Source organism: Lontra canadensis, unplaced genomic scaffold (genome assembly GCF_010015895.1).
Source record: "Lontra canadensis isolate GAN:19392208 unplaced genomic scaffold, GSC_riverotter_1.0 scaffold107, whole genome shotgun sequence".
In the NCBI taxonomy this organism is placed as follows: Eukaryota; Metazoa; Chordata; class Mammalia; order Carnivora; family Mustelidae; genus Lontra; species Lontra canadensis.
The window spans coordinates 648,857-674,060 of NW_022631101.1; the positions used below are offsets into that span (position 1 = coordinate 648,857).

Below are 25,204 nucleotides of genomic sequence, written 5' to 3' on the forward strand. Positions count from 1 at the left end.
GGCTTTTATGATACTGAGGTATGTTCCCTCTATCCCTATACTTTGAAGAGGTTTTCTTTTTTTATTTGACAGAGAGAAATAGATCACAAGAAGGCAGAGAGGCAGGCAGAGAGAGAGGGGGAAGCAGGCTCCCTGCTGAGCAGAGAGCCCGATGCATGGCTCGATCCCAGGACCCTGAGACCATGACCTGAGCCAAAGGCAGAGGCTTAACCCACTGAGTCACCCAGGTGCCCTGAAGAGTTTTAAGAAAGCATGGTGTATTTTGTCAAATGCTTTTTTCTGCATCAATTGAGAGGATCATATGATTCTTTTCTTTTATTAGTGTGCTCTATCACATTGATTGATTTGCAAATGTTGGACCAACCTTGCATCCCAGGAATAAATCCCACCTGGTCATGGTGAATAATCCTTTTAATGTACTGTTGGATCCTATTAGCTAATATCTTGTTGGGTATTTTTGCATCCATGTTCATCAGGGATATTGGTCTATAATTCTCCTTATTGATGGGTCTTTGTCTGGTTTTGGGATCAAGGGAATGTTGAACTCAGAACAAGTTTGGAATTTCCCTTCATTTCTATTTTTTGAAACAGCTTCAGTAAAATAGGTATTATTTCTTCTTTAAATGTTTGATAGAATTCCCCTGGCCCCAGACTCTTGTTTTGGTGGGGGGGATGTTTTGATGACTGCTTCAGTATCCTTGCTGGTTATTGGTCTGCTCAGTTTTATACCTCTTCTTGTTTCAGTCTTGGTAGGTTATAAGTTTCCAAGAATGTATCCATTTCTTCCTAATTTGTTGGCATATAGTTGCTCATAATATGTTCCAACAAATGTGTATTTCCTTGGTAGTGGTTGTGATCACTCCCCTTTCATTCAGGATTTTATTAATAATTATTCTTCCAATCCATAAGCATAGAATGTCTTTCCATTTTTTGTGTCCTCTTCACTTTCGTTCATCATTGTTTTATAATTTTCAGAGTACATATCTTTTACCTCTATGGTTAGGTTTATTCCTAGCTACATTATAGTATGGTTTGTGGTACAACCTAAACTTACACCTAAAGAAGCTAGAAAAAGAACAAATGAAGCCTAAAGCCAGCAGAAGGAAGGAAATGATAAAGATTGGAGCAGAAATAAATGATATATAATGATAAATGATATAGAAACTAAAAAAAAAACAAATCAATGAAACCTGGAGCTTATTCTTTGAAAAGTTAATAAAATTGATAAACCTCTAGCCAGACGATTATCAAAAGAGTAAGGACCCAAATAAAGTCACAAATGAGAGAGGAGAAATAACAACTAGCACCACAGAAATACTAAGAATTAGAGAATATTATGAAAAACTGAGTGCTCAATATGTAACTACTTTGAAACCCTCCAGGTTATCCCTTTTCTGTTTTTAATAAGTTTTTATATTAAGCATAATTTTTATTTCTCTTCTAAGGTAGAAAGGACAAATATCATTAGCCACAGTTTTCAGATGAAGAAACTGTTGGTTTACTAGGACTTGGAGACCAGGGGGTTCAGGAAATAAAAGGAAAAGTAAAAGTATATGCCAACAAACTGGGAAAACTGGAAGAAATGGTTAAATTCCTAGAAATAAATAAATTACCAAAACTGAAACAGGAAGAAATAGAAAACTTAAACAGACTGATAACCAGCAAAGAAATTTAATCAGTAATAAAAAAAAAATCCCCAAAACCAAAAGTCCAAGGCCAGATGGCTTCACAAGGGAGTTCTACCAAACATTTAAAGAAGAGCTAATACCTGTTCTTCCCAAACTGTTCAAAAAAATAGAAATGGTAGGAAAACTTAAATTCATTCTATGAGGCCAGCATTACCCTGATACCAAAACCAGATGAAGACCTCACTAAAAAAAGAGAACTACAGGCCAATATCCCTGATGAACAGGGATGTACAAATTCTCAACAAAATATTAGCAAACCAAATCCAACAGTATATTATTCACTATGGCCAAATGGAATTTATTCCTGGGTTGCAAGTGTGGTTCAATATTCGCAAACCAATCCACATGATGCACCACTTTAACAGGAGATAAGAACCATATGATCCTTTCATTAATGCAGAAATTGCACATGACAAAGTACAGCATCTATTCTTGATAAAAACCCTCAACAAAGTAGGGATAGAGAGAACATACTTCAACATCATAAAGAGCATGTATGAAAACCCCACAGCTAACATCATCTCAGTGAGGAAAAACTGAAATCTTTTCCTCTGTGGTCAGGAACAAGACAGGGATGCCCACTCTCACCATCGTTATTTAACATAGTACTGGAAATCCTAGCTTCAGCATTCACACAACAAAAAGAAATAGTAGAGATCCAAATCAGCAAGGAAGAAGTCAAACTTCCACCATTCACAGCTGACATGATACTCTATGTAGAAAACTCAAAAGAGTCTACCAAAAAGTTGCTAGAACTGTCACACAGATTCCAAGAAGTCACAGGATACAAAATCAACATACAGAAATCTGTTGCATTTCTAGAAGACAATAATGAAGCAACTGAAAGAGAATCCATTTTACAATAGTGCCAAAATCATTTGTTTTGTTAAATGCCTCATTTGAGTGAAATCAGAGTATTTTTCTTTCTCTGACTTGTTTCATTTAGGCTCCTATCTTTTAGATTCATCCATTTGTTACGGATGTTAAGATTTCATTCTTTTTTATGGCTAAGTAATATTCCATTATATGTGTGTGTGTATATATACACCACATCTTTATCCATTCACTAGTCAATGGACACTTGGACTGCTTCCATAATTTAGCTATTGTATATAATGCTGCAGTAAACACAGGGCGCATAGATCTTTTTGAATGACTGTTTTTGTATTCTTCAGGTAAATGCCCAGTAGTGGAATTGTTGGACCATATGGTAGTTCTATTTTTAATATTTTGATGCTTTCACTCTGTGTTTTGATTGAAGCATTTAGTCCATTTACATTCAAAGTAACTGTTGATTAGCTGTGTAGTTATTGCCAATTTGTTACTTGTTTTGTGGTTGTTTTTGTTCTTGCTGTCTTCTCTGTTAGCTTTGTTTATTGATATACTTGACTTTTTATTGTTTGCATATCTGTTACTGGTTTTTGATTCATGGTTACCATTCTGTTTGTATATAATACCCTCTACATATTAACATTCTATATTAAGTTAATGGTTGCTTATGTTGGAACTCATTCTTTACTCCCCTCGTCCCTCCATCTTAGGTCTATGGTGTCATACTTTGTGAATCCCTTGACTGATTTGTATAGATACACTTTTTCTCCTTTTGTGATTCCTGCTTTTCTTACTCCTGTTTATGGTCTTTCCTTTCCACTCAAGTAGTCCCCTTTAACATTTCTAATTGAGCTGGTTTAGTGGCCATGAACTCCTTTAGCTTTTGTGTATATGGGAAAGGAAACTTTATCTCTCCTTCTATTCTGTATGATAGTCTTGCTGAATAGAGTATTCTTGGTTGCAGGTTTTTTTCTTTTAGTGCTTTGAATATATCATGCCATTCTCTTCCGGACTGCAAAGTTTCTGCCGAAAAATCAGCTGAATATTTCTGGGGTTTCACTTGTATGTAACTGTTTTCTTTTCTCCTGCTTTTAAAACTCTTTATTACTACCTTTCACCATTCTTATTACTATATGTTTTGATGTGAACTTCCTTGGGTTGCTTTTGGTTGGGGCCTCTCTATGTCTCCTGCATCTGGATATCTGTTTCCTTCCCAAGATTTGGAGTTTCAGCTATTATCTCTTCCAATAAATGTTCTGCCCCCTTTTTCCCTTCTGGGATCCCAATAATGTGAATGTTATTAGGTTTGATAGTGTCACTGAGTTCCTTTAATCTATTTGCATTTTTCATTATTTTTTTTTTCCTCTTATGTTCAGCTTGATTGCTTTCCATTACTCCATTTCCCAGGTTGCTGATCCGTTCTTCTTCCTGATGTCTACTATTCATCCTATCTAGTGTATTTTTTTAATTTTTATTTTTAAAAAAAGATTTTATTTATTTGCCAGAAAGAGTGAGTGAGAGTGTGTGAGAGAGAAGTAGGCTCCCTGCTGAGCAGAGAGCCCAATGTGGGGCTCGACCCCAGGACCCTGGGATTGTGACCAGAGCCCAAGGCAGGTACTTAACCATTTGAGCCACCCGGGTGCTGTATCTAGTGTATTTTTAAAATTTCTGTTACTGAGTTTTTCATCTCTGGTTCTTTTTTATGTTTTCTGTCTCTTGTTAAGGGTCTCACTGAGGTCGTCCAGTCTTTACTCAAGTCCAGTGAGTATCTTTATGACCACTACTTTAATTCTCTAACATGTGTATTACTTATCTCTTGCTTAGCTCTCTTTCTTTGATTTTTGTCTTCTTTCACTTGGGACATATTCCAGTGTCTCCTCATTTTGTCAAATTCTGTGTCTATTTCTTTGTGTTAGGAAAGTCAGTTATGTTTCCCGCTCTTGAAAGTAGCGGCCTCATGAAGAAAGAACGAAGGGCCCTACAGTGCAACGTCACCGGTTCACCAGGACCTGGAACTTGATAGTATCTCCTGCGTGTGTTATATGCAGGAGATACTTTGTTCCCGTGGCTTTGTTCCCGTGGCTGAGCTGCTTTGCCTTCAGGCATCTGCAGTGGTTCTCTCTGCCTGTTGAGGGAAGTGGTGTTAGTGGGTTGGTTTGGGCTGCCTTGGGCTTAAACGGAGTCAGACCAGGCATTTTCCAGAGCTGCTGTAGCACAGAACTGCAGGGCACTCTCCCTGTGTTGTCCTGGAGAAGCTTTCATTGGTGGTTAGGGCCTGTAGTCAGGCACAACGTCTGCCCCCAGACCCACAGCTGGGGCCGCATTTTCACTTGTGTGTGTGGTCGTCTTCTGCTTTCCCTTGGGCAGGAGTCACTTCGGAGTGGTGGTGGCTTTTGTTAGGGATGTTTGAACACCCGCAGCTCCTTGTGGCACTGCTTTAGATAGGATCTGGCCAAGGGCATACTGGAGGGGGCAGGTCTTTGGGATACGGGACAGGGTGCATGACACCAGCATGGGTCAGCTAAGGAGAGGTCTAGCAGCCACCCAAAATTCTGGCTTAGGCCAGGGCAGGTTCACAGGAGAAGGCGTGGCATTTCTCATACTGATGCTTCTGTGCTGTATCTCCTGTAGGGCTGTTTGTTGCGCTGTCTCTTTAAGAGCGAGGACCCCGTTTCCTGTTGCCCTTCAAACTCTTCCAGAGCCACCTGCTGATTTTTAAAGTTCCAGTTGTTCAGCTCCGCTGATAAAAACTCATGAAATTTGGCTATTCTGGTTTTCAAAGCCAATTTTTTTTTAAAGATTTTATTTATTTATTTAAGAAAGAGACAGAACATGAGCGAGGAGAAGGTCAGGGGGAGAAGCAGACTCCCCATGGAGCTGGAAGCCCGATGTGGGACTCGATCCTGGGACCCAGGGATCATGACCTGAGCCGAAGGCAGTTGTCCAACCAACTGAGCCACCCAGGCGTCCCTCAAAGCCAATTTTTATGGAGATTTTTCTTCTCTGTGTGGGTCCCCCAGGCCCGGTTGCCCCGATTGGGGTCTGGTTTTCGCTCTCTGCATCCGTGGTGTGTTCTTTCTCCACCCACCACCCCCCAGACTGCTTCACGGGACCGTTTAGCTTCTGTGTCTCTTCCCTTCCTACCTTCTTTGATGTGTCCTCTTCTTTATATGTAGCTCTGGAGAGTCTGCTCTGCTCGTCTTTGGGTCATTTTATGGGGATATTTATACTGATGTGGGTGTTACCTAGGTGTGTCTGTGGGATAAGGTGAGCTTATAGTCCTTCCACTCCACTGTCAACCCCCTAGAACTTGTTTGGTAATGTTTTGATAGTTGCTATTTCTTAGCTAAGGTTTCTTATTTTTTCCTTCATGATAAGGACATTTTTCTTTACATTTTAAGCATAGTTTATAATAGCTTTTAAAAAATTGTTGTCTGGGGGCACCTGGGTGGCTCAGTGGGTTAAGCCTCTGCCTTCGGCTCAGGTCATGATCTCAGAGTCGTGGGATCGAGCCCCGCATTGGGCTCCCTGCTCAGCAAGGAGCCTGCTTCCCCCCGACCCCTGCCTGCCTCTCTGCCTACTTGTGATATGTCTGTTAAATAAATAAACAAAATCTTAAAAAAAAATCGTCTGATTCCCACATCTGGATCATCTTGGCATTGATCTCTGTTGATCTGTTTTCCCTTGAGAACAAGTCATGTTTTCCAGTTTTTGTTTTCCCAAATATCTAGTAATCTTAAATTACATCCTAGGCATTGTAATTAATACCCTGAGGAAACTGGATTTCATTATGTTCCTCCAGAGTATTTTTTAATTTTATTTTTTAGTGTTCCAAGATTGTTTATGCACCACACCCAGTGCTCCATGTAATACATGCCCTCCGTAATACCCACCACCAGCCTCACCCATCCCCCACTGCCCTCCCCTCTAAAACCCTCAGTTTGTTTCTCAGAGTCCACAGTCTCTCATGGTTTGTCTCCCGCTCTGATTTCCCTTGGAGTATTTTTAAAAATATTTTTATTAGGGGCGCCCGGGTGGCTCAGTCATTAAGTGTCTGGCTTCAGCTGGGATCATGATCTCAGGGTCCTGGGATCAAGCCCTGCCTCGGGCTCCCTGCTCAGTGGGAGGCCTGCTTCTCCCTCTTCCACTCCTCCTGCTTGTGTTCCTTCTCTCGCTGTGTCTCTCTCTGTCAAATAAATAAAATCTTGAAAAAATATTTTTATTAGGCATTTAATTTAGCTGGGCTCAACCAAAGATTTTCTCTTTCCTGTAGGTGGCAGCTCAAATTTTAATTCACTTGTTAGTATTGGTTTGGCTCCTTTAAGTATTCTTTGTCCTCTATAGCTGAGGAGAGAGCCACACATTTGGGAAATGCTTAGACACAGAATTTGGAGCTTCCTTTCCCTGGCCCTCTTCCAGGGTATACTACCCACCATACTTTCCAACAGCAGTTGTATAGGCCTTGAACCCTTTTGTTGGAAAACTTAGTTTTCCATGTATGTTTTAGCTGCCCTAAAATAGTGCAGACTGGACTTGCTTTCAGGGTAAAAGCCATAAAAGGTAGGAAACGGACTTATTTCCTTCTTCTGAGTGTTGACCCATCTCCAGGATCTGCCTGCTTCTGTTCATTCTCCAGTGCCTTTGGATAGTTTTAGTATTTGGTCTAGAACTTCTACTTGTTATCTGCTGGAGCTCTGGTGCAACAGGAACTACTTGGTCAGCGCATTGAAGATGCTTCTAGCGTTGTTGTATAATTCATATACGGTTACTTTCGGTTACTCGTTTGCGTCTATTTACACGATTGACCAGTGCACTCTGAAGCTGTGGTTTCCAGCTAGATCATGACAACTCGCGAAATGCTGCACAGATACCTTATTCTAGCAATTGATCAATCTCCAAAGTCTGAAACTTTTTTTAGAAAATGCTGAGTACTGGCATTATTACTGTAATAGCCTGTTCCTGAGAATTGCAGTATTCTTAAATGAGAGCTAAAAATTGGGGTTGGAGGTAGTGTCAGATACACTTAAGTCACGTCTATCTGAACCACGTACTGTAGACCGCTTCATCTTGCGTATATTCCTAACCCAGTTTGCTCTTCTCTGCCTCTTCTACAGATTGGGTGACATGAACACTCTTGAAGTATTTCTTCCTGTGTTAGAGGTTGACATGAGACAGTCTGGGGCACTGGGATGTAAACGGAAGTCTATTCTCCTTTCCAGATACAAAGGGAATGAAGGAAATGAGTGAAAAGGGCGTAGGAGTAATGGGTTTTTGGTCCCTGTGAATTTTAAGAGTTATTAAAATGAGAATGAAGAGGGTATAAGCTGGTACAACAGGAGCTGGTGATTGGAATGGAATGTTTGAATCTAAGATTACAGAGGGATTTCCATTTACCTTATTTCGATTCAGTTATATTAACACACAGTGTAGCATTAGTTTCAGATGTACGGTTCAGTTACTCATAGTTGCACTTAACGCCCAGTGCTCATTACGTCACATGGTCACACGCCTCATTTATTTTCTCGCTGGCAAGATGTTACCTTTGGAGCCAAGGGCTGAGGTGCTGTGGAAGACAAGACCACCGGAGGCAGAGTAATCAAGGAACTGAGAGGCCAGGGTTTTGGGAATGGATACAATAATCTGCAAGTAGTCTGAAAAGAGTAGTGATAGGGTAGCAAGACTGGTTCTGGAGATAAAATCAAGGAGCAAGAAAGAATAAAGGGATTGGCAGGTGGCTGTGTGAAGGAATAGTGGGTAGTTTGTGCTAATTAATGGGGGGGGATAGTCGTTTGGAAGGGAAAATGGACAATGGATATACACCATATGTGCAAACCTGGTCATTAGTGCAAGGAGCATGAGGGAAAACAGGAGACCATTTGGAAGAGTTAGTGTCCTTGGTGGGGGGACAACTTTCTTCAATGAACTTTCTTAATAATTATTAGGAAAGCCTCAATTACAGGTAGAATTTTTTCCCAGTAAACTGTCCAAACCTCAGAGCAACTGTATCAACTGCAGAGTTGGTAAACGTTCTCCAAACCTAAAAGTCTATACCCACTAGCTCTCTTTTCATTTACATAAAAAAAAATACAGGGGTGCCTGGGTGGCTCAGTTGGTTAAACGCCTGCCTTCGGCTCAGGTCATGATCTCAGAGTCCTGGGATCAAGCCCCACATCGGGCTCCCAGCTTCTCCCTCTGACCTCCCCTCATGCGCTCTCTGTCTCTCTCTCTCAAATAAAGTCTTCTAAAAAATTATATCAATATATAAATTTTATATTTGGCACATTTCAAATATAAAGAAAAATACCAAGAATTAAATAACCATTTACAAGCCATCCAACTTTTGTACATCTATCCAATTTCCACCATGCATTAAACCTCCCATTCCTGTGACCTGTCTACCCAAAAGAATTTGAGTCATTAAAGATTAATTTCATGAAAAAAGTACTTATTGTATATTTCTAAGATAAATAAACTAATAAACATGTCTAACCATAGATCTAAATAAAAGAATCAATACTAATAAAAACATATTAGGGTACTTTTGGAACTAGAGTTTCATCTGGATTTAATTGCCTTACCAATTTTTATAAATCACAAGATAGGGAGAGGAGAACCTGAAAGGGAAAGTGTTCAGTGCTAGGACTGCCAGGCCAAAGGGCATTTCAGTATATACTGACCAGCTTATGTCCACTCTTGACAAGAGGTGTTGAACACAGAATGCTGTGTTAACGGTAATCCATCTAAATTGTTATTTCATGAAATTTCAATAAAAACTCAATGTTTCTTGTTCTACCCTTGGGGGAGCGTGCGGGGATGGGGGAGAACTGGGGGTGTGACAAAATGTCCTTGAAATCTACCAAAGGCGCTGCCTACAGTGGTCTGGATGAAGGATTGTGCATAGAGAAGGCAATCTGACCTAAGCGTGAAGGGAAATAATGAGAAGACACCACTTGCTAACAATTCAAGTTTACTAAAAAACTTGTCATTAGTCTACTTTCAACACTTTCGAGAGTTACAGTGAAATCCTACCTTAATGAATTACGGTCCAAAATTTCCAAGCATATAAATTGTAGTATTGTGTTACTAGTTAAAACCAGTATTTTTCAGTCTATAAAGCACTAATGATACTACATATTGTGCTGTACACAAGGGCTGACATACTACAAAGAACCAGGGCCGGATGGAGGATGGGGCCATTCGCACATTCCAGCCCAATCTGCAATGCTGCGGCTGGCGGCACGACATGATTTTCTGTACCTGAACGTTTCCTGAAAGAAATCTCATTAAGGCTACTCGCAAGATTCCTTTTGAGTATATTATTACGAAATCCTCGCAGGGGAGTATGAGTTCCCAATCCTTGTCCTAATTATAGATTCTCTCCACTTAGTTCAGTAAGTGCTGGGCATCTGTCACGAGCCAAGCGCACGTCGACACGGTAGAGATAAAGCAGTGAAAAACATCGCTCCCGACGCGGCGGATACACTGCTCTTGCCATTCGGTTTGCCCATCACGATACTTTTGTTCAAGTTCTGCCCCTAGTCTTCACTTATAAGGCTTCTTTCCTGGGTAGACTTGGATGAATTCTGAAATTCTTTCATGTTGCATCCTGAACATTGGGACATTCGGAATTCTCATATAAACACTGGGTGTATTTATAGGTTTTCTCTTATCTGTGAAATCTGACGTTTGCAAGGAATTTCTCTCCGAACCGAGTCCTTAAAAGAGCACTGTACAGAGCTTACTGGCATGTGAAGACTCCTTGAGGTTTCTGAGTTCCGAAGGAGCTTTCCGCAGCTCCCAGCATGGAGTTTCCAGCGGAGAGGAGGATGTGAACTCTGACCGAAGGCCACGCCACCCCGAAGCCGTCTATAGGTTTCCTCCAGTGTGCACTCTCTGGTGATACACAAGATGGGATCTCTGACTGAAGCCTTTGCAACAGACATCACATATGTATGGCCTCTCCCCGGTGTGGACCCTCTGATGGGTGTGAAAATGCGAGGCCTGACTGAAGCCTTTACCGCACTGCTGACACGTATAGGGCTTCTCCCCCGTGTGCACTCTCTGATGAGCACTGAGCCCGGCGCTCCAGCTGAATTCCTTCCCACACTCCTCGCATCTAAATGGTTTCTCTCCCGTGTGGATGATCTGATGGACTTGAAGATTTGACCTCTGGCTGAAGGCCTTACCACACGTGTCACATTTGTACGGCTTCTCTCCGGTGTGGACCCGCTGATGCGCCTGAAGATGGGAGGCCTGGCTGAATCGCTTCTGGCACGCCTCACACTTGAACGGCTTCTCCCCCGTGTGGACACTCTGGTGAGCCTGCAGATTTGAGGCCTGGCTGAAGCCCTTCCCGCACTCCTCACATTTATACGGCTTCTCCCCCGTGTGGACCCTCTGATGGTTGTGGAGATTCAAGCTCCAGTTGAAGCGCTTCCCACACACGTCGCATTTGTATGGCTTTTCTCCCGTGTGGACCCTCTGGTGAGCTTGAAAATACGAACTTTGGCTGAAGCCCTTGCCACACACGTGGCATCGGAACGGTTTCTCTCCCGTGTGAACCCTCTGGTGGCTCTGGAAACTGGAGGCCGAACTGAAGCCTTTCCCACACTCTTCGCACTTATACGGCTTCTCTCCGGTGTGCACTCGCTGATGGCTGTGGAGATTAAAGCTCAAACTGAAGCACTTGCCACACTCCTCGCACTTGTACGGTTTCTCCTCCGTGTGGACCCGCTGGTGGGTATGCAGGTTGGAGCTACAGCTGAAGCGCTTCCCGCAGTCCCCACATTTGTACGGCTTCTCTCCGGTGTGGATCCTCTCGTGGGCCTGCAGGTGCGACCGCTGACTGAAGCCCTTCCCGCACACCTCGCACTTGTAGGGTTTCTCTCCCGTGTGAACGCGGCAGTGGATGTTCAGGTCCGTGCTCCGACTGAAGCCCTTCCCACAGCTCTCACAGCGGTAGGGCTTCTCTCCGGTGTGGACAGGCAAATGCGCATAAAGATGCGAGGTCTGGTTAAAGCTCTTCCCGCACTCAAGGCACGAATAGGGCTTCTCCCCTGTGTGGACCCTCTGGTGAGTCTGCAGGTTGGAGCTCTGGCTGAAACCCTTCCCACACTCGTGACACCAATAGCGTTTCTTTCCTGTGTGGACACTTTGCTGAACGGGAGCAGCCGCGCTGTAACCGCTGCCCTTGTCACGTGCGCCGTAAGGGGGGGACTTTCCCGAGTGCACCTGCCGGTGAAGCTCAAGACTGTGGCCACCGCCGAACGCCTTCTCGCGGTCACTGCGGTGGTAGGTCTGCTGGAGAAGAGGGGACACCTTCCCGCAGTCACCGTTGTGCGCTCTGGCCCTCCGGTGCACGGTGTCGTCATCGTGGCGTGAAATACAGCTGAAGATGTTAACATACGGAGCAAATATACATAGTTGGTTTTTCATCTGAGTCTGCTTACAACTTCGCTGGTAGTTCTGTGTTTCGCTGAGATAGATCTCACTCCAAGGACTCTGAACTCTCCCGGCCGGAAATTCTTGGTTTTCAAGGATCTTCGAATGATCCTCCAGAAGGTTCATAAAGCAGCTGTCCTCCACCGAAGCCTGAACGCATATCCCGGCTCCCCTCTGGCAGGGGGAGTCACTCTGGTCGAAGAACGGAGCACTCTTTCCTTGAATATTTATCCCAGAGTCTTGGTTTTTGGTTAATTTGCTTCCAACGTGTCTCTTGATTTGCCAGCATGAAAGCTCCCCCAGTGACAGGCACCTGATTCCTGCTTCGCGAAGAGTTTCCACCTCATTTGGATTCCTGCCTCCTGAGAGGATAGAGAGAGAGAAAGAATTAGGGACGGAGAGAGTGACATGAGCAAGGTGGTGAACTGAGAAGCTCCAAGCCCTCGTTCCTGAAAGGAAACATTAAAAAATACTCGAGGCTGACTGAAAGATAAAGATCTACAGCGAACAAGGAACTGTCCAGTAGGGGGGGAAAAAACCACATTTAAAATGGGAGGAGGGGCGCCTGGGTGGCTCAGTGGGTTAAAGCCTCTGCCTTCGGCTCAGGTCATGATCTCAGGATGCTGGGATCGAACCCCACGTCTGGCTCCCTGCTCGGTGGGGAGCCTGCTCCCCCCCCCACCCGCCTGCCTCTCCCCCCGCCCCACCCGCCTGCCTCTCTGCCTACTTGTGATCTCTCTGTGTCAAGTAAATAAATAAAATCTTTTAAATAAATAAATAATGAATGAATGAAAGACTTAAATGTGAGACAGGAATCTGTCAGAATCCTAGAGAACGCAGGCAGCAACCTCTGTGACCTTGGACATAGCAACTTCTTACGAGACCCGTCTCCAGAAGCAGAAACAAAAGCAAAAATGACTACTGGGGCTTCATCAGGATAAAGCTTCTGCGCAGCAAAGCAAGCGATCAACAAAACTAAGCGGCAGCCTACAGCGTGGGAGAAGGTATCTGCAAATGACCGACCTGATAAAGGGCTAGTGTCCAAAATCTGGAGGGAACTTCTCAAACTCAACATCCAAAAAACAATCCAGTTACAAAATGGGCAGAAGACGTGAATGGACACTCAACGTCACTCATCAAGGAACTACAAGTCAGAAGTTACAGGAGATGCCACCTCAGAGCTGTCAGAACGGCTAAGTTTAACAACTCAGAAAACGACGGGTGTTGGCAAGGATGATGCGGAGAAAGCGGAACCCTCTTACGCTCCCGATGGGAACGCAAACTGCCACAGCCGCTCTGGAAAACCATATGGAGTTTCCACAAAAGTTAAATGATCCAGCAATTGCACTGTTAGATATCTACCCAAAGGATGCAAAAATAGTGATTCAAAAGGGGCACGTACGTCCCAATGTTTATAGCAGCATTATCAATAATGCCCAAAGTACGGAAAGAGCCCAGATGTCTATCAACTGATGAATGGGTAAAGATGATTATATATATAATATATATAACTATATACATAATGTGATTATATGTATGTAATATATAATTATACATAATATATGGATTTATCTATATAATATAGCTCTCACACAAAATGGAGTATTACTCAGCCATGAAAAAGATTGAGATCTTGCCATTTGCAACAATGTGGATGGAGCTAGAGTGTATTATGCTAGGTGAAGTCAGAGAAAGACAAATACAGTATGATTTCACTTGTGTGTAATTTAAAAAACAGATGAACACGGGGGAAGGGAAAAAAGAGGGAGGTAAACTGTAAGAAACTCTTAACTACGGAGAACAAACTGGGTTGATGGAGGGAGGTGGGCAGGTGGTGGGTAATTAAGGAGGGCACCTGTGATGAGCATAGGATGTTATATGTGATGAATCACCAAACTCTATATCTGAAATCAGGATTACCTTATACGTTAACCAGAATTTGAATAAATTGAAACAGAAAAAAACCACATTATCCAACAATTCCACTTGTCCACTTGATCTTAGCCAAAAGGCGGAGAAGTGATAACCAAAATAAAATGAAAGCAGACTGTCAGGTATTTGTACACAGATTCTACAGATATTAAAAAGGTAAGAGAAGGGGTGCCTGGTTGGCTCAGTGGGTTAAGTCTCTTTCTTTGGCTCAGGTCATGATCCTGGGGTCCTGGGAACGAGCCCTGCATTGGGCTCTCTGCTCAGGGGGGAGCCTGCTTCCCACACCCCCCCACTGCTTCCCTCTCTACTTATGATCTCTGTCAAATAAGTAAATAAAATCTTAAAAAAAGAGAATATTACAAACTTTATGCCAGGGATGTCTGGGTGGCTTAGTCAGTTAAGTGTCTGCCTTCGGCTCAGGTCAGGATCCCAGGGTTCTGGGATCAAGTCCCGCATCACGCTCTCTGCTCAGCAGGACAGCCTGCTTCTCCCCCTGCTTGTGCTCCGACAAAGAGAATCTTTAAAAAAATATTTATGCCATTAACTAAAATGAAATGGGTAAATTTCTTGAAAGAGAAAGCAAGGCTTATCCAAGAAGGCATAATCTGAACAGCCCTGTATCCATTCATATCTTGGAACTTTGCACAAAGAAAAGTCAGATCCCAGATGGCTTCTTGCATAAAACTGACCAAACATGTAAGGAAGAAATAATACTAATGACACACAGACCCTTCCAGAAGAGTAAGAGTGACTACTTCCCAGTGTATTTTATCAGGCCAGCATTACCCTGACCCCAAAAATCAGGCCCAGGCATTACAAGAAAAGACAATGACAGACCCATATCCCTCAGGGTCACAGTCACATCACTTTGCCAACTTAATCCGACGATGTATAAAAGGACACTAAATCATGAAGGAGTGACTGGTTCAAGAATGGTTGGTTTAACGTTCTAAAATCGGATCAAATCCTTTCCTTTGTAGATCAGGAACAAGGCATAGTCACGGGTTACAACAAACACAAGGAAAAAGTTTGAAATACTGTGAGAGCTACCAAAATGTGACACAGAATGTGAAATGAAGCGAGCAAATGCTGCTGGAGAAACGGTGCTGATGGACTTGACGCAGGGTTGCTACAGACCGTCAACGCGTAAACAAACCACACCGCCCTGTAAAGGGAGGTTTACCTGTAATCAAAGAGCCCACAGTTACAGGTCTCACCTTTTTTCCCTTTTTAAAGATTTTATTTATTTGAGAGAGATCACAGGTAGGCAGAGAGGCAGGCAGAGGAGAGGAGGAAGCAGGCTCCCTGCCGAGCAGAGAGCACGATGTGGGAATCGATCCCAGGACCCTGGGATCATGACCTGAGCCGAAGGCAGAGGCTTTAACCCCCTGAGCCACCCAGGCGCTCCGGTCTCACCTGCTTTTTGAAAAGTTGGTGTTACTTCATTTTGACAAAAACCTACATCTGTACTGGTGTTGGCTAACCAGAAGAAATCCAAAGAGGATTTTCACTTTTATGCAAATAGGTGAAAAGTGCAAATCGCCATTTAGCGCTGGTTTTGCCGCGGGGGCTGCAGACGCAGCGGGCACCCCGAGCGGCAGACGGCCAGGCCCTCGGAGCTCTACGTGGCCTCTCCGCGCTGGAGCCGCTAGAGCTCGCAGCCGTGTGGGCGCACCCCTGCTCTATCCCAGCCGACGCTGCGCCTCCACTAGCAGGATGCGGCCCGGGTAGCAAAAAAGCCTAAGGAAGGTCATTTTGGGGGTCTGGGAACAGTCAAAAATTTTCCATAGAAATGACTGGAAATGGCTTCTTTATGCTGTTTTGGTTACAAAAGATTTTTTTTTTTAAATTCATGCACATTTCCTACGGCTCCTGCACGGACTGTGCATACTAGTGTGGGAAGGACCGACTTCTCTAAGCGGTCCCGTCAGGACCGCGCTCTGCCTCTCCCGGATTCTGGCCATTCTTCAAGGCCCTCAGGGAAGTTTTTATAGTTGCCTTCCTAGAAATCTGGCATATTTCTAGTTAATCCCAAAGAGTTTTCTTTTTCGTCATTGTTGCTGTTATAAGGTCCTTTTCATGTTACTATTTTGCCCCCACAGGAACCGTCTACTTTTGGAGAGCAGGAGACACCTGTGCATGAAAAGACGCTCAACATCACTAAACATCAGGAAAATGCAAACCAAAACCACACGGAGATGCCCTTCAGGACTGAGGGGGCATCAAACTGGCAAAACGTTGGAGCAGATGTGGAGGAAAGGGAAGCTTGTGCGCTGCTGGTGGGACTGTAAACTGGGGCAGCCAGTACGGAAACCAGTAGGGAGTTTCCTCAAAGCATTTTTCTTTAAAGATTTTGTCAGGGAGAGCGTGCACGCGCACACACAAGCAGGGGAGCAGCACGCAGAGGGGGAAGCAGGCTCCCCGCTGAACAGGGAGCCCGACGGGGGACTGGATCTCAGGATCCCGGGATCATGATCTGAGCCAAAGGCAGACGCTTAATAACTGAGCCACCCAGGAGCCCCTAATAAAAATATTTTTAAAAATACTCCAAAGGGAAATCAGAGGGGGAGACAAACCATGACAGACTGTAGACTCTGAGAAACAAACTGAGGGTTTTAGAGAGGAGGGGGTAGGGGGATGGGTGAGGCTGGTGGTGGGTATTAAGGAGGGCACGGAGTGCTGGAGCACCGGGTGTGGTGCACACACAATGACTCAGACTGAGCCACCCGGGCGCCCCCCGTCAAAGTGTTTGAAACTAGTGCAGGACCCAGCAGTCCACTTCCTATCTGAAGGAAACAAAATCTGCATGTGGGAAGAAGCCCTGCGCCACCGTCACTGGAGCAGCACTCACGAGAGCTAACGCGCGGGAGCAAGAGTCCGTCGACAGATGAAGGCATAAACTGTGTGTAAGCGGTGGGGTGGGGGGTAATATGCAGCCATAAGGAAGCATGAAATCTTGCCATATGACAACATACATTCACCTCAAGGGCATTGTGCTAAGTGACAACAGACAAATGCTGTAGGATCTCTCTCCTAGGTAGAAAAACAAAAAACTCGAGAAAATTTTTGGTTACCAAGTATGGAGGAAATGGATGAAAGGGATCAAAATGTAATATAATGATGAACAGAATTAATACTGCTACATGGCATATTTGAAGATTCCTAAGAATGTATATCCTAGAAGTTCTCATCACAAGGGAAAACATATTTTATGCTCTTTTATAGTTCTCCCCTTTTAAATTTTGTTCTAAAAACCTATATGAGGAAATGGATTTTATCTAAACTATGTTAGGGCTGCCTGAGTGGATTAGTGGGTTAAGCCTCTGCCTTTGGCTCAGGTCATGATCTCAGGGGTCCTGGGATAGAGCCCCACATCCGGCTGTCTGCTCATCAAGGAGCCTGCTGCTTCCTCTCTCTCTGCCTGCTTCTCTGCCTACCTGTGATCTCTGTCTGTCAAATAATCTTTTTTAAAAAATCCAATACTCATTTATAATAAAAACTCTCAGCAACTTAGGAATATAGAAGAAATTACTTAACTGGCTAATGGACATCTGTAAAACTCACAGCTAACATCTTGATGGTGAGGAACACAAAGCCTTCCTGCTAAAATCAGGAGAAAGGACGTCCTTTGTTAGCACTCTTTTTCAATACTGTACTGTAAGTCCCAGCTAATGCAAGAAAAGTAAAAAGGGCACAATGCAAAGGAAGAAATAAAACTCATTACTGGTAGAGGATACGACTGTCTATGTAGAAACCCCCAAAGCGTCAACCAAAAAAACTCTTGGAACTAATAATTACAGCAAAGATGTAGGACACAAAACATAGGAAAGTATATTGCTCTCATATACACAAGCACTGAACAACCGGAATTTGAAATAAAAATCACATTATCATTTACATTAGCACACTCGAAAGTGAAATATGTAGGTATGAATCGAAAAGATCTAGATGAGAAAAACTAAAGCTTATGAACAAAATTCAGGTAAATGGAAAAATATTCTACGTTTAGTAGAGAAAAATATTCTATAAAAAGACTCAGTACTGTCAAGATGTCTTGGGCATCTGGTTGGCTCAGCCTGTTAAGCGCCTTCCACCCAGGTCATGATTCCAGGGTCCAGAGATCAAGCCCTGAATCGGGCTCCCTGCTCGGCGGGAAGCCTGCTTTTCCCTCTCCCACTCCCCCTGCTTGTGTTCCCTCTCTCACGCTCTCTGTCAAATAAATAAATAAAATCTTAAAAGGGGCGCCTGGGTGGCTCAGTGGGTTAAGCCTCTGCCTTCGGCTCAGGTCGTGATCCCAGAGTCCTGGGATCGAGCCCCGCATCGGGGTCTCTGCTCGGCAGAGAGCCTGCTTCCTCCTCTCTGCCTGCCTCTCTGCCTACTTGTGATCTCTGTCTGTCAAATAAATAAAATCTTTAAAAAAAAAATCTTAAAAAAAATATAGGCAAAAGATCTGAACAGACACATCACCAGAGAAAATAAATAGCAAACAGGCCCATGAATAGAGGTTTGACTCGGTCTCTGTCAAATAAAATCTTAAAAAAAAAAAAGGTGCGTGACATCATATGTCTTTAGTGAACTATAAATTAAAATGAAACACCGCTACGCCTGTTAGAAAAGCCAAAATCCCCAACAACGACGCCACCATTGCTGGGGAGGCTGTGGGGCAACGGGAACTCTCCATTCACCGCTGCCGAAAGGCGACACGATCCAGCCACTGCGGCAGCTTCTTACAGCGCTACAAAAGGAAATTACCCAAATGAGTTGAAAACTTGTGTCCACACACAACTCATCACGCAGAGCTTTACAGCAGCTCGGAAGCAATCGCTGGATGAACCAACCGGTCCATCGGGACGACGGACTCTACCATCCGGTGCTCAGAAGAGACGACTTCTCGAGCTTTGAAGGGACCGTGAGTTACTAAGTGAAAGAGGCGAATCCGGAACAGCTAAAAGCTCTAAGTCCACCCGTCTGATCCCGGGAAAGGCGCACCTGTGCGGACGAACGGCTCGCGGGTTGCGCACAGAGCCCAGGCCGGACGGTGCTGTGAGGGAGGCTACGTACCGTTATAAATCGGAACAAACAAAACGCACACCACGAGCGAACACGGGTGCAAACTACAGACACTAGGTGACAATGACGTATCCGTGTAGGTTCACCAGTTACAACACACGTACCACCCTAGTATCAGATGTTGTCAGGAGAAGGCTGTGTGTGTGCGTGTGTGTGCACACAAGTGTGTGTATGATCTGTGAGAACTCTCTATCTTCTCACTTTTGCACTGAACCTAAAAGTGGTGTGAAAAAGAAAATCTGTTTAAAAATGTCTGTAATACACACACATACAGACACACACCAGTGAAAACAATGAACAAAAGGTAACCTACATGCCCACCACATGATCCAACCGCTCCACTCCTTACTCCTACCCAAGAAAACGGAGGCCTATGGCGATACACCGAGAGAGAGAAGAACATTTGGGATCTTCACCTGTAAGAGCCCAAAGCCGGAAACAAACATCCACTAACAGGTGAATGAATAAACCGGAGTATATCACACCAGAATACTGCTTAGAAATAAAAAGGAATGAACCGCTGACAGATGCAACAACACGGGTGCTTCCAAGCTTATACTGAATTATGAGGCAACTGAAAAAAAATATTGTATGATTCCATTTATAAAAAAATTTTTTTTAATTCAAAGTAATGGAGAGGGGCAGGAAGTAGATGAGCAGTTGCCTGGGGACGGTGTGGGATAAGGAGGAGAGAGAGGGAGAGATTACAAATGGGAATGAGAATTTTATACAACTTTTAAAGACTTGTTTTGCTTTAGAGTGCTTCCCAAATGAACTCCCCTTCCAGATCAGACAGGAAAAAGCCAAAACTGTTGAAGGCCAGGGAGCAGGAAACTTAGGGCAGAAATTCTGGAAGCCAGAGAGCCCTGGGAGTAAGATTAATCTGAATGTGAGTTCCTCCCAAATCCCTGACTGACCATTAATGGCACAGGGTAAAACCTGTGAGTTTGATTTTTCTCTCTTTTTTAAAATTATTTTTATTTTATTTGACACAGAGAAAGAGATCACAAGTAGGTAGAGAGAGAGGGGGAAGCAGGCTCCCCACTGAGCAGAGAGCCCGATGCAGGGCTCGATCCCAGGGCCCTGAGACCATGACCTGAGCTGAAGGCAAAGGCTTAACCCTCTGAGCCACCCAGGCACCCCCATTCTCTTCTGACTCAATGCATTACTTAACTCACACACATTGTGAGGGGTCGGAGGTCAGAACTCAAGGCTGGAAATACCCACTGGAAATTGCGGGGAGAAAAATCAAAGGTAAGGGAACCCCAGAAGGTCAGTCCCTAACTAGGACTACAAACTCTGCCCATGTCTCTGGCAGGTCTCTCAACCATGCTGACAAAGCAAAGACCCCAAGGGGAGGGACTGAAAAAGCAGCAGCCACAAGTCAATAGAGACATGAGAGCAAAAGACTGAGCAATGTTCAATCTGTCCAAAATATTACCGGAAAGAACAGACAGATAAGCGCAACCAGAAGACCAAAACAAAAGCCTGACGGTAAATGTAAACGTGCCTGCATTAATAGCTACACCGTGTGTGGATCCACTACCTAAAATTAGAAGGCAGATGTGGGAAGATCACATAAGAGCCAACTATATACTATATGTCGACAAAAGACCTATTCTAAATATTAATAATAAATAGAAAAAGACATACAAATACATTCTGCCAAGCTTAAGAAAGCTTAAGTGGCCAAACTAGTGTCAGACAAAAAGTGACTACAAAATAGAACACTAGAAGACAGCTGTAATGAAAGGGTCAGTAGGGCAAAATGGAAAAATTACAAAGGCCTACGACTCCAACGAAGCCAACGAAATACATAAAGCAAAATCAGAAACTGAGCAATGGACAGAGATTTTAACACACTTCTTAGTTGCCAAAAAAATTAGACCATAAAAAGAAAAAAAATGAGTGAAACAATACAAGATGTGATCCCCTAAAATTAACCATTTTAACGGAAATGAAACCACCTCACACCAGTTATAAAGGCAAAGTCACGAAACAACAGATGTTGGCGAGGATGCGGAGGAAGAGGAACCCTCCTGCACTGCCGGTGGGAATGCAAGCTGGGGCAGCCACTCTGGAGAACAGCATGGAGGTTCCTCAAATATTGAAAATAGAACTACCCTATGACCCAGCAACTGCACTACTGGGTATTTACCCCAAAGACAGATGTAGTTAAAGGGGCACCCGCACCCCAGTGTTCACAGGTGTAATGTCCACAGCTGCCAAACTGTGGAAGGTGATGAGATGCCCTTCAACAGACGAATGGATAAAGACGTGGTCCCTGGGGCGCCTGGGTGGCTCAGTGGGTTAAGCCTCTGCCTTTGGCTCAGGTCATGATCTCAGGGTCCTGGGATCAAGCCCCGCATCGGGCTCTCTGCTCAGCAGGGAGCCTGCTTCCCCCCCACCCTCTGCCTGTCTCTCTGCCTGCTTGTGATCTGTGAACTAAATAAATAAATAAAATCTAAAATAGAAAAAAAAAAAAAAAAAGATGTGGTCCAGACACACAATGGAGTATTCCTCAGCCGTCAGAAAGGATGAATACGCAGTATTTGCATCGACAAGAATGGAACTGGAGATTATGCTGAGTGAAATAAGTCAAGCAGAGAAAGAATTATCCTACGGTTTCCACTTATACATGGAACATAAGGAATAGTGCAGAGGATCATAGGGGAAGGGAGGGAAAACTGAATGGGAAGAAATCAGAGAGGGAGACAAACCATGAGAGACTCTGGCCTCTGGGAAACACACTAAGGGTTACAGAAGGGAGAGGAGCAGGGGCAGGGGGGACGAGGTAATAGGGTGATGGGTATTGGGGGGGCATGACAAAGGAGGCACGATTATAAAATGGGGAAAAGACAGTCTCTTGAGTAACTGGTGCTGGGAAAACCAGACCACTTTCTTAGCCCATTCACAAAAATACGCTCAAAGTGGTTTAAAGACCCAAGTGTGAGACTGGAAACCATAAAAATCCTAGAAAAGATCACAGGCAGTAACCTCTCTGACATCAGCCTCAGCAACATTTTTCTAGATCTATCTCCTCAGGCAAAGGAAACAGAAGCACAAATACTACAGGGGCTACATCAAAATAAAAAGCTCTTGTCCAGCAAAGGAAACCATCAATGAAGTAAAAAGGCAACCGAGTGAATACAAGATATTTGCACATGATATCTCGGATAAGGGGTTAATATCCAAAATACATAAAGAACTTCTATAACTCAACACCAAAAAACTAAATAATCCAATTAAAAAATGGGAAAAAAACTGAACAGACATTTTTCCAAAGAAGACCTAAAGATGGTCAAGAGACACATGAAAAGATGCCTAACATCACTCCTCAGGAAAATGCAAATCAAAACCATAATGAGATACCACCTCACCTGTCAGAGTGCCCAGAATCAGAAAGACAAGAAATAATAAGTTTTGGTGAGGATGTGGAGAAAAAGGAAACCTTGTGTATTGTTGGTGGGAATGTAAATTTTTGCAGCCACCATGGAAAACGGTAGGAAGTTTCCTCAAATAATTAGAAATAGAATTACCACATCAACTAGTAATTGCACTAGTGGATATTTACCAAAAGAAAATGAAACACTAATTCAAAAGGATATACGCACCCCTGTTTTCACTACAGCATTATTTACAAGACATGGAAGCAACCCAAGTGTCCATCAACAGATGAACAGATGAAATTGCTGTGGTGTGTGTGTACACACACACACACACACACACACACAGGAATATTACCGACTCCGTGGAACAGAGAAGAGGACCCAGATATGGACCCTCAACTCTATGGTCAAATAATCCTCGACAAAGCAGGAAAAAATAAACAGTGGAAGAAAGGACAGTCTCTTCAATAAATGGTGCTGGGAAAATTGGACAGCTATGTATAGAATAATGAAGCTTGACCATTCTCTTACACCATACACAAAGATAAACTTGAAATGCATGAGAGACGTCAATGTGAGACAGGAATCCATCAAAATCCTAGAGGAGAACATAGGCAGTAACCTCTTTGACATCAGCCACAATAACTTCTTTCAAGACATGTCTCCAAAGGCAAAGGAAACAAAAGCAAAAATGAACTTTTGGGGCTTCATCAAGATCAAAAGCTTCTGCACAGCAAAGGAAACAGTCATCAAAACAAAGAGGCAACCCACAGACTGGGAAAAGATATATGCAAATGACACTGCAGACAAAGGGCTGATATCCAAGACCTATAAAGAACCCCTCAAAAACTCAACACTCAAAAAACAGATAATCACATTGAAAAATGGGCAGAAGACATGAACAGACACTTCTCCAAGGAAGACATGCAATTGGCTAACAGACACATGAAAAAATGTTTATTCTCATTAGCCATCAGGGAAATTCAAATCAAACCACATTGAGATACCACCTTACACCAGTTAGAATGGTCAAAATTATCAGGACAGGAAATAACAAGTGTTGGAGAGGATGTGGAGAAAGGGGAACCCTCTTATTACACCGTTGGTGGTAATGCAAGTTGGTGCAGCCACTTTGGGAAACAGTGTGGAGATTCCTTAAGAAATTAAAAATAGAGCTACCCTACGACCCAGCAATTGCACTACTATTACCCCAAAGACACAGATGTAGTGAAAAGAAGAGCCATCTGTACCCCAATGTTCATTGCAGCATTGACCACAGTCGCCAAACTGTGGAAAAAGTCAAGATGTCCTTCAACAGACGAATGGATAAAGAAGAGGTCCATATATACACAATGGAGTATTATGCCTTCATCAGAAAGGATGAACACCCAACTTCTGTATCAACATGGACAGGACTGGAGGAGATTATGCTAAGTAAAATAAGTTAAGCAGAGAAAGTCAATTATCATAGAGTATCACTTACTCATGGAGCATAAGGAATCACATGGAGGTCATTAGGAGAAAGAAAGAAAATGTGAATTGAGGGAAACCAGAGGGGGAGACGAAGCGTGAGAGACTGTGGACTCTGAGAAACAAACTGAAGGTTTTGGAGGGGAGGGGGTGGGGAGATGGGTGAGCCTGGTGGTGGGTATTAAGGAGAGCACGTATTGCATGGAGCACTGCGTGTGGTGCATAAACAATGAATCTTGGAACAGTGAAAAAATAAAGTTTAAATTAAAAAATATAAATAAATAGGGAGGAGTCAAGATGGCGGAGAAGTAGCAGCTGAGACTACTTCAGGTTGCGGGAGATCAGCTAGATAGCTTATCTAAAGATTGCAAACACCTACAAATCCAACGGGAGATCGAAGAGAAGAAGAACAGCAATTCTAGAAACAGAAAATCAACCACTTTCTGAAAGGTAGGACTGGCGGAGAAGTGAATCCAAAGGGACGGGAAGACAGACCCCGGAGGGAGGGGCCGGCTCCCGGCAAGCGGCGGAGCAACGGAGCACAAAATCGGGACTTTTAAAAGTCTGTTCCGCTGAGGGACATCGCTCCAGAGGCTTAACTGGGGTGAAGCCCACGCGGGGCCAGTGTGGCCTCAGGTCCCGCAGGGTCACAGAAGGATCGGGGTGTCTGAGTGTCGCAGAGCTCGCAGGTATTAGAACGGGGAAGCCGGCTACAGAGACGGAGCCGAGGAGTGAGCTCACAGCTCGGGCTTACCTTGAACCGGTCGCAGGCTCGGTGAGCTCGGAGCGCAGCCGGAGGCCAGGCAGACGGGAGTAATTGGGCGCTGTTCCCTGAGGGCGCACTGAGGAGTGGGGCCCCGAGCTCTCGGCTCCTCCGGGCCGGAGACTGGGCGGCCGCCATCTTCCTTCCCGTCCTCCGGACTCTACGGAAAGCGCTCAGGGAACAAAAGCTCCCGAAAGCAAACCCGAGCGGATTACTCAGCCCGGGCCCTGGTAAGGGCGGGGCAACTCCGCCTGGGGCAAAGACACTTGATAATCACTACAACAGGCCCCTCCCCCAGAAGATCAACAAGAAACCGAGCCAGGACCAAGTTCACTTACGAGGAGTGCAGTTTCAATACCAAGGAGAGCAGCGGAATTCCAGAGGAGGAGAAAGCAAAGCACGGAACTCATGGCTTTCTCCCCATGATTCTTTAGCCTTGCAGTTAATTTAATTTTTTTTTCTTTTTCAATTTTTTTCTCTTCTTCCGCTAAATTTTTTTAAACTTTTACCCTTTTCTTTTTTAACGTTTTTTAACTAGTTTATCTAATATATATATATTTTTTCCTTTTTATATTTTTTCATTATTGGTGTTCTTTTTTTTGTGGTGAATTTTTCCGCCT

General features: G+C 43.9%; 2 protein-coding genes across 2 annotated transcripts in view; one reads left to right on the forward strand and one right to left on the reverse strand.

Annotated features, from left to right (window-relative positions):
• The window catches only part of ZNF233 (zinc finger protein 233), a 56,835-nt gene extending 52,296 nt beyond the window's left edge, over positions 1-4,539 (forward strand). Inside the window, 1 exon segment of the mRNA XM_032839024.1 lies at positions 4,436-4,539. Within this exon segment, the coding sequence (XP_032694915.1) occupies positions 4,436-4,539 (104 nt within the window).
• Positions 4,540-10,376: 5,837 nt separating this feature from the next.
• Positions 10,377-25,204, reverse strand: part of ZNF235 (zinc finger protein 235) — a 39,269-nt gene continuing 24,441 nt past the window's right edge. Inside the window, exon 4 of the mRNA XM_032838866.1 lies at positions 10,377-12,322. Coding sequence (XP_032694757.1) covers positions 10,386-12,322 — 1,937 coding nt within the window. The 3' untranslated portion in view covers positions 10,377-10,385. The remainder of the gene's footprint in view (positions 12,323-25,204) is intronic.